This window comes from Prionailurus viverrinus, unplaced genomic scaffold, assembly GCF_022837055.1.
Source record: "Prionailurus viverrinus isolate Anna unplaced genomic scaffold, UM_Priviv_1.0 scaffold_40, whole genome shotgun sequence".
Lineage (NCBI taxonomy): Eukaryota > Metazoa > Chordata > Mammalia > Carnivora > Felidae > Prionailurus > Prionailurus viverrinus.
The window spans coordinates 197,074-207,314 of NW_025927608.1; the positions used below are offsets into that span (position 1 = coordinate 197,074).

General features: G+C 43.7%; 1 protein-coding gene across 5 annotated transcripts in view; it reads left to right on the plus strand.

Annotated features, from left to right (window-relative positions):
• Positions 1-8,273, plus strand: part of PDE8A (phosphodiesterase 8A) — a 156,284-nt gene extending 148,011 nt beyond the window's left edge. For all 5 annotated transcript variants that reach the window (XM_047846667.1, XM_047846666.1, XM_047846665.1 and 2 more), the window contains 2 exons: positions 6,189-6,318; positions 6,948-8,273. In XM_047846667.1, the coding sequence (XP_047702623.1) occupies positions 6,189-6,318; positions 6,948-7,054 (237 nt within the window). In that variant the 3' untranslated portion in view covers positions 7,055-8,273. The remainder of the gene's footprint in view (positions 1-6,188; positions 6,319-6,947) is intronic.
• The last annotated feature ends 1,968 nt before the right edge of the window (positions 8,274-10,241 follow it).

Genomic DNA, 10,241 nt, shown 5'->3' on the forward strand with positions numbered 1-10,241 from the left:
ATATCCAATGAAGGGCTAGTATCCAAAATATATAGAGAACTGATACAACTCAATAACCAAAAAATCGAACAATGCAATTAAGAAATGGGCAGAAGACATGAACAGGCATTTCTCCCAAGACATACAGACGGCCAGCTGACCCATGAAAAGAGGCTCAACATCACTCCTCATCAGGGAAATGCAAATCACAACTACAATGAGATACCACCTCACACCTGTCAGAACAGCTGGAATCAAAAACACAAGAACCAACAAATCTTGGTGAGGGTATGGGAAAAAAAGGATTCTCTTGCACTGTTGGTAGGAATGCAAACTGGTGTGGCCACTGTGGAAAACAGAATAAAGTTTCCTTAAAAAACTACCCACAAGGGGCGCCTGGGTGGCGCAGTCGGTTAAGCGTCCGACTTCAGCCAGGTCACGATCTCGCGGTCTGTGAGTTCGAGCCCCGCGTCGGGCTCTGGGCTGATGGCTCAGAGCCTGGAGCCTGTTTCCGACTCTGTGTCTCCCTCTCTCTCTGCCCCTCCCCCGTTCATGCTCTGTCTCTCTCTGTCCCAAAAATAAATAAACGTTGAAAAAAAAAATTTAAAAAAATAAAATAAATAAAAATTAAAAAAAATAAAAAAAAAAAACTACCCACAAAATACAAAAAATACTCATTTAGAGGGACATACGCACCCTATGTGTATTGCAGCGTTATTTACAATAGCCAAATTACAGAAGCAGCCCACATGTCCCATTGCTTGGTGAGGATAAAGATGAGGTCACACACACACACACACACACACACACACACAAGAATATTCAGACATAAAAAAAGAAATCTTGCCATTTGTGACAACATGGGTAGAGCTAGATGGTATAATGCTAAGTGAAATCAGTCAGAGAAAGATACCTTATGATCTCGTTCATATGTGGATTTTAAGGAACAAAACAAGCAAAGGTAAAAGACCAAGAAATAGACTCTTAACTACAGAGAACAAACTGATGGTTACCAGAGAAGGGGAAAGAGGGGCTGGGGATTAAAGAGTACACATATGATGAGAAAACATGAAATGAAAAGAAAAGGCCCTAAAGTTAATGACTTGGATTTCACTTAAAAAAGACTGGGGCGCCTGGGTGGCTCAATTGGTTAAGCATCTGACTTTGGCTCAGGTCATGATCTCACATTTTGTAAGTTTGAGCCCCATGTCGGGCTTTGTGCTGACAGCTCAGAGCCTGGAGTCTGCTTTGGATTCTGTGTTTCCTCTCCGTCTGCCCCTCCCCGGCTCGCACGCACTCTCTCTCTCAAAAATAAAAACATTAAAAAAAAAAACCTAAAAAAGACAAAAAAGAAAGTTATAAATGTAAGAGCAAAAAATGAGGAAATGGAGAAAACAGAAAAAATTAACAGAGCCAAAATTGATTCTTTGAGAAAATTAACAAAATTTGCCACTACCTAGCTAGAATAATCAAAGAGAAAAAGAGAACACACAGATTGCCAATATCGGGAATGAAAGAGGTATTGTCATAATAAATCTTACAGATATTAAAAGGATAATTGTTTAAATTGTGAACTTTATACCAACAAATTTGACAACTTAAATGAGATGGAAAAATTCCCTTTAAACTATAGTTTACCCAGACTGACAAGATAGAGGAATAACCTGTGAAGGCCTGTGTTAAATTCTTTATCAAAATTTACAGGGCATCTGGGTGGCTCAGTCGGTTAAGTGTCCATCTTCAGCTCAGGTCATGATCTTGCGGTCTGTGAGTTCGAGCCCCGCCTCGGGCTGTGTGCTGCCAGCTGGGAGCCGGGAGCCTGCTTTGGGTTCTGTGTCTCCCTCTCTCTCTGCCCCTTCCCCGCTCACACTTTGTCTCTCTCTGTCTCTGAAAAATGAATAAACCTTAAAAATTAAAAAAAAAAATTTACTATTAAAGATTTTCCCACAAAGAAAATTCCAGGCACAAAAGGTCTCATTGAGGAATTGTGTCAAACATTTAGGGAGGAAATAATGCCAGTCTTACGAAATTATATTAGAATTTAGAGAATGTGGGAATACTTTGCAACTCATTTTATGAAGCCATTATTCCGCTACCTGACATTATTGTACCTGACAAGGACAATACCAGGAGACAACCACAGTCCCTTGTATCCTATATCATGAAGGCAGATGCAGAGATACTTAATTGAGCAGTATATAAAAAGGATTCTATCTCATCATAAATTAGAGCTTTTCCCCAAGAATTCAAGGTCGACTTAGTATCAGAAAAATCAATAACCACATGCTGATTAAAGGAGGGAAAAAACACGTTAATAGATGCAGAAGAAGCATTTGACAAGATTCAACATTGATTCATCAAAAAGAGACTTAGCAGACCAGGAATAGAAGGGAACTTAACCTTAAAAAGGGCAGCTACAAACACTTAACAGCTGACATTATACTTAATGGTGAGATACCGAATACCTTCTCAAGGTTGGAAACCAGGGAAGGGAACCACTTCTGTTGAACACTGTATCGGCTGCCCTAGTCAGTGCAGTAAAGCAAGAGGAGAAAGGTACGAAGAATAGAAAGAAATTTTTTCCTCTTTGCAGAAATGACATGATTTTTTTTTATAGTGAGAGCTCTAAGGAGTGTACCAAACAATGAATACCATTAATAAGGATTTGATTTAGCAACGTCATAAGACAAGCTCGTTATATAGTTGTATTTTATAGAGTAGCCCAAAACACTGGGACAATGAAACTAAATGCCAAATCCCATTTACATGGTAATAAAAAATCTCGGAATAAATTTAACAAAAGAACTCCAGTCCTTTACACTGAAAACCACAAAATATCACTGAGAATTTAAAAAGAACACCTGCGAAAATGTAGAGATATGCTAAGTCTACAGATTGGAAGGCTCAGTGTTGTTAACGTACAGCTTCCTCCAAATTGATGTGTATACATCAATACAGTTCCAATAAAAATGCCAGCAGGGTTGTTTTGTTGTTTGGGGAAAGTTTTGTTGTTTGCAGAAATTGACAAACGGATTCTAAAATTTATACGGAAATGTGAAGGACCTTGAATAAGCAAAGCAAACTTGAAAACATTGGAAAATTTACACCGTTTGGCTTTAGAGCTTAAAGTAAGCCAGTGTGGCACTGGCATAAAGATATCAGATACATGATGGAACAGAATAGAGGTCCCAGAAATAGACCACATCTATATAAACAGTGGGGAAAGGAAAAATTTTTTCAGCAGGTGGTGTTGGAATACTTAGATATCTCTTCCAACAAAAATGAACCACAACTTCTACCTCATACCAGAGAAATACCATTTCACAGTGGATCACGGACCTAAATACAAAACCTTAAACCATAAAGCTTTTAAAGAAAAACAGAAGAGAACAGTCTAGGTCGTTTAGAATTGCACAGAAATTTATTACGTACAGAAAACCACCACCACAGAAAGAAAAGTTGAGAAATGAGAATCAAAATTCAGGACTTATGCTCATCTAAACACAGCTATGAAAATGAATAGGCACGCCTTGCTGGGAGAAAATACCCACAAATCCTATCTGACGAACGACTATATTCAGAAACTATAGCTCCGTAATAAAAAGACCAGCCGCCTAATTTAAAACGGCCAAATATTTTAACAGACGCTTCGCAAAAAGAGATACATGTGTTTACCTTTACTGGAGATATTTTTACATCTTCATAGGACTTGGGGTTACCCTCTGGCTCCTTTTCCCATCAACCTGACAGATTCCCTGTAGCATTTCCCATAAGCCACATCAGTGCTCCTGAGCACTGGCACCTTGGGTACCCGGGGGTGTCTGCGGATCTCCCTCATTTTTGAAGAGCAGTTTTGTTTTGCTAGTTCCAGAATTCCCCGTTGACAGGTTCTGTCTTTTAGCTCGTTATGTGAACATTCCACGGCCTCCAGCCTCCAGTGTTGCTCCTGAGAGATCAGTTCATCATCTTACAGAGAATTTCCTACAATGAGTCACTTTTCTCTTCCTGCTTTTAAAATTCTTCAGTTTTGGCTTTTGACAGTTGGGTTACAGTGTGTCACAATATGGTTCCTTTGGGATTTATCCTATTTGGAGTTGTTAAGTTTCTCGATTTGGGAGATATATGTTTTCAAGGGATAGTTTACGGCTGTTGTTTTTCCAATAATGTCTGCTCCTTTCTTGCTCTCCTGGACTCTGATAATGTATATTGTTGGTCCATTTAATATCCCATAAGTCCCTTAGGCTCTTGTCACTTTTCTTCACATCTTTTTTCTTTCTCCTCCTCAGTCTCAATAATTTCATATGTCCCGTCTTCAGATTTGTTTCTTCTGCTGGCTCACATCTGCTGTTGAATCTAATGAGTTTTTTAAACCTTTTTTTTCCCAGTTCCAGAATTTCTGTTTGGGTCTTTTTTGTAATTTCTGTCTCTTTGTGGATATTCTTATTTTGTTCATATATCATTTTCCTCATTTCCTGCAGCCCTTTGACCATGTTTTCCTATTGCTCTTCATGCATATTTAAGATGGGAGTTTCAAAATCTTGGTTCAGTAAGTCCAGTGCCTGTACTTCTTCAGGGATAGCTTCTGCTAGCTTCTTTTCTTCTTTTGAATAGGCTGATTTTCTCCCTTTTCTTTGGTCTTGTGTTGAAAATTGGACATTTGTTGGCGGCCGGGGCACCTCTCCAAGTCTTGGCAGTTTGCTTCCTGTCGGGAAAGTCCTTTACTGATTAGCCGGGCACTCTCCCGGCCCTGGGATCAGCCCCACCTGCGGCCTCAAGTTCCCCTCAGGTCGTTTCTGACCAGGTCTTGTCTGGGCCTGTGTGGGGCCCTCTCCCTTCCACAGTATATACAGCTGCTTTGGAACGTCGCAGTTGCCCAGAATCTTCTCCCAGCTTCTCCTTGGTGCCTCACGTGGTATCCTGAAGGTCTCCGCCCATGATCTCTTGCCCCAGGCATGTGTGTCTGTCACCCCATGCAGCTTCCCGCCCCCCCGCACTGGCCATTGCTTTAGCACGAGAGCTGAGTTAGGTGAAACAGAGGCTGGGCCTTTGGGCAGCTGCCAGGTAGGTTACAATCATGCAAACAGGATCAGCTCTACTCCCTCCAGTTTAAGGGGAGCAGCTGGGAACTGGGCAGGGGACAGGGTGGGGCAAGGGTGAGTAAAAACACCATGGCATTTGCTACCATTTTGAATGTGGCTTTTCTTGACTGGGCTTTCACTTGGTTGCTGTAGACCTTTGACTGGTTTCCAGAGTTCCTGTTAGGTTATTTTAGCCAGTGTGGTGATGGTTGATGTTTCCATGGGGGCAGGGGGCGGGGGGGAATGAGGGCTTGGAACATTTAAAGCCATTCAACTGCAGTTTCTTCCCGAATACAGTGGGGTTAGGCGGAGCCTGTATAAGACCGAGGGATGGCTCCACCCCTCCCGGGATGTCTGGGGCCGCAGCTCCTTCAGCCACTGCCCCCTGTCACCCGGCCCTGCACATTTCATTCTGAGCTCCCCACCAAGCCTGTCCCCACGTCACTGACCTGCTGGGGGTCCCCTCCAGTCCTCCTGCCCCTCACGTGGCTGTCTGCCCTTAACTGGCTCCAGCAGTGACCTACGACCCTTTGAGTCCCCACTGGGCTCCAGGAAGCCCCCCTGCCTCACTGTACACATCCCCTCACCCTCCTCCAGGACACTTTGGCAAAAAAGAGACTTAAAAAAAAAAAAGCTTCCTTGTATCTTTCAAGATAAACTTGCCTTTTTCCCCAGGATATACATAAAAACTGTTCTTCCCAGAGGGGTTTTTTTTTGTTTTGTTTTTTTTAACCTCAAGGATCTCAAGGGTGTTCATAACCTTTTCAAATAAAATGATTGGCCTGAGGTGAGAAGCAGCCACCCGCCCCTTCTTTATGATGGGGGTTGATTTCTTTCTCGCCACTGCAGGCCTGGTGTGGGAGGACGGCCGCTGTGTGTCCACATGGGGATCTGAAGGAGCTCCAGCAAGAGGCTCCAGGTGTTGGAAATGAGGGCTGGGAAGGGGTCCTGGGGCCCTCCTGGCACAGAGCCACCTTGCTCTGGGGACACCTGTTATCTGTGGCCGGGCCGGGTTCTGGCTGCTGCTCCCAGCGGGCTCCAGGGGGCTGCCTGGAGAGGCCCCCCGCAGGGCTGCTCCGAAGTGGACCCACACAGCAGAGCGTCAAAATTCGGGCATTTTCTGCTTTACAGACGGATGAGGAGAAGCAGCAGGACTTGCCCGTGGTGATGCCGGTTTTTGACAGAAACACCTGCAGCATCCCCAAATCCCAGATCTCTTTCATTGACTACTTCATCACGGACATGTTTGATGCCTGGGACGGTAAGACCTCTTACAGCGCATTTCCCCCAGTAACGAAATGGGGAGCCGGATGTTGAGTAGCAGATAGTGCATCTGGTTCTAGAGCGTGTTTGCGGGCTTAGACTTTCGAGGAGGACCGACGAGAAGAAATGAGGCCTCACCGAGGGCCCCTGAGGCCGGGGCGCTCTCTGCGCCCCACTGGTTAACTGCCCCTCCCGCAGGGGTGCGGGTGTCCGGTGGGCAGACTCCGCAGCTTTGCCCTCTCCGGCCGATTGTTCCCCACCGGCCCACAGGGCAGTGGGACAGGCGGGAGGGGACGGTCAAGTGAAGCGGAGCCGGAGGCTGGGGGGAGACAGAAGAGCCAGTCCTGGTCACGGCCACAGGTGGGGCTCACTGTCTTCCTATCCCCCGCCCCTTCTGTGATCCTTATGCTCATTAGCACATCCGCTCCCTCCTGCGTCACCTCCCAGAGCTGGAGGGGCTGCCAGGCATTGAATAGGGATTTGGCCTCGGGAACCCGCAGCCCCTCCAGCCGCTTGTCTGGGGGCTTGCAAACACCTGCTGTCACCTGCCCCTCTAAACGCGCCCCGCTCAGCCCACGTTTGTCACCAGGGGCGGGGAGGGGGTCACATCCCTGTCTTTCTCCCCAGCCTTTGTCGACCTGCCTGAGCTAATGCAGCATCTTGACAACAACTTCAAATACTGGAAAGGACTGGACGAGATGCAGCTGCGGAGCCTCCGGCCGCCCCCCGAATAGCGCGGCCCGCCGCCGGTTCGAAGCTCCGTCCCTCTGCGCGCCGGGGGTTCCCGCACGCACCCAGATCCCCGGTCCTTTCAGTATTAGGGCGAACAGGGCCCAAGGCTGCAGAGCCTGTGAACACGCGTGGGGACATCGCTGGCCTCCCGTAGCCACCGGCTGACGCCATCGCCACCAAGTGTCCATACCCGGCCGGCGGCGGGGGCCCTCTTCGGAAAGTCACAGGAGAACGGGTCGGCGCTGGCTTTCCTTACAGCGACCTTGGCGTGACCCTGCAGACGACATTGATGGATTTCTTGTTGCAAACAATTTCTCTCAACCGTGTCCAGCACTTAGGAACAGCCAACGGCAATCGGAGCTTTAGCAACTTTTTTCACATCATAGAAGGTGCAATCACTCACTTTGGAACACTACTGAAAGTGACTTCTCTTTTGAAACTGAGTAGCAAATGAAAAATACAAAGAAATTTTGAAGTTGATTCTTAAAGAAATTTTGAAGTTGATTAATATCAATTAAAAGTTTTATTTATTTTATTAGAAGTTCAATATTTTCTATGAATTTTAAAATACTTCAAAGCCAAAGCCAACTTTAAATGCCATGACCAAAATTACATGATTCATATTCATTAAATATGTATTACTTGGGTGTACAGACTTATTTTCATAATGCAAATTGAGACTATAAAATGACACATTTTTACTGCACTACAGAAATACTTGTGTATGTTAAACTCGTTTCTGATTGAAGCTAATTGAGAAAAGCTGTCTTTTGGGGGGGGAGGGGGGTCTGAGTCTAGAGCATGAGAGGGGAGAGACTCCTGTATAGAAACCAGAGTTCTGAAACCGCTCTAGCCATCTGATGAGCTTGGTACTCCCCAAAGTACAAGAAATTAAGACGTAACACTTTTTTCCTAAAATTTTATCACTGAATTCCCAAAAGTCTGCCTTATTTTATAGTGTTTCTACAAGATATTCCCTATGCGAGAACAAAAATGGAATATTTAGTGAAATGACATTTTATAACCAGTCTGTTTTCATCTGAGGTGGGAATCTTCGATTCCAGAAATTTATAAAGGTTCTGTATCTTCCGTCTTGAGTAAGTGTAGTACCGTGAAAAATGACACATGATGACACATGATGTCAGAGTGCTTGTCACCTCATTTTAAAGTTGTATTTTTTTCCCAGATAAAAATGAAATTAAACTATTTGTTTTTAAGAAATCACGCGTCACCTTTTCTTTGGAGTTTTAGGATATTTAACACGATTTCATTTCTTCTCCCTCTAAATAAATAAGATACCTTTATATTCCAGAGAAGATTAATAGTTAAGTTTTTCAGGGTCACAGAAGAACAGATGATACATTGAAAACTTCTCACCACTGATACCCATTCACAGCTGGGAGGGCTGGCCCCTCAGAAGGCCCTTTTTTTCAGGGCGCCTGGGTGGCTCAGTCCATAGAGTGTCTGACTCTTGATTTCAGCTCGGGTCACGATTCCACAGTTGGTGACTTTGGCCCCTTGTCAGGCTCTGTGACGACAGCAGGGAACCTGCTTGGGATTCTCTGTCTCCCTCTGTCTCTCGCTCTCTGCCCCTCCCCTACTCAATGCATGCTTGTGCTCCTCTCTCAAAAGTAAATACATTTCAAGTTAAAACATCAAAAATGTTTTTTTTTAAAGTCCCTTTTTCTAAGGGAACAAAAGCCCGTTTTCCCGTTTGAAGACGTTTGACCTAAGTTGGCAACCGTGGGCCAAGGTAGAAGACAGCCCTCTCCTCTCCTCCAGGTGCCAGGAAAGAAAAGGAAGTTACCCAGGTGAGCAACTCAACCATCATGAGGTAGAGAGCAGAGCATGTAATATTTGGAACGTGCACCACCCAGAACCAGGAACGCCAGGATGATATGAAAGGGACTTTAAGAGGAGTAGGCCTAACATGTTTGAAGAGAGAAAAGCAGCAACAGAAACCATAAGGTGTAAACCACGATAGGTTTAAAAATAAGTATATTTGAAAAAGAACCAAGTAGACATTCTAGATATGAAGAATATAGTCATTGGAACAAAACTTCACAGGTTGAGCAGAAGGCCAGCCGTAACTAAAGAGAGAACTAGTAAATTGAAAGCCTTGAAGCTACTCCACATGCAGCACAGTTTAAAATGAAAGCAAAATTAAAATATGGAAGATAGAATGAAATACTTCAAAATGTGTCAAGCATGAAACAAAACATGTCTAAATTAGGAGATCCTGAATAAACCGAGAGGCACTCAGGATTTAACAGACACACATCCTCGGATTTAAAGGGGACACCGAACCCCAAGGAGGATAAGCAAAACACATCCACACAACTCAATGTGGAGCTCCAAGAGAAAAACCTAACAGTTGTGAGAAAAGACGGATCACTTAACAAGGCAACTAGTGTTAGACTGCCGTCAGACTTCTCATCTGCCACAGCCAGAAGACAAAGCAATAACATTGTCAAAAGACACAACTGTCAGCCTAGAATTACATACCTAACTAAACTATCACTCGGGAGTGAGGGTGAAATACGGACAATTTCAGACATGTGCACGTTGTTCATTATAAACAGACCTCTCTGGAAAGAAATACTGAAAGATGTATGTCTATAAAAATGAGTCCAGAAAAAAGAGGTAGGTTTCAGAAAGCAATGGCAAAGAAATTGGTAAATATCTGGGCAAAACTAAGTATATTGAGTGGGGCAAAAATCACTATATGATGTATAATCAGATGGGACAGGTATACAATCGGATAAGTTAAATGTTGAGGACAAAAGAGATGTTTATTATAGACTTTCAATATGATTAGCTCAAAGTTAAGGGAAATTGTCAAAGGAATAAAAGAATACGGACTTTAAAAGCACTAAAGGAAAGCTAAGAAATAAAATGTGACTAATGTAACCCATAGGAGACAAATGGAGAAAGGAAGTATGATTTAGGCAAGGACAGAAGTACGAATGTAAGCACAAAGGATATACAAAATCAATTCTAGTTTAAAGATCTGTATGCAAAAGATCATCCTTTTGAGGAAGAGGGAAACATTCTTAAAATAATACCAGACACTTTAGAAAGCATACAAGAAATTAATTCTCTACAAGTTAAAAATTCTCTATGACAAAATACACAAGTCATGCTAAAAACCATGCCATGGATAGAGATGACCTACAGAAGTAACAAATT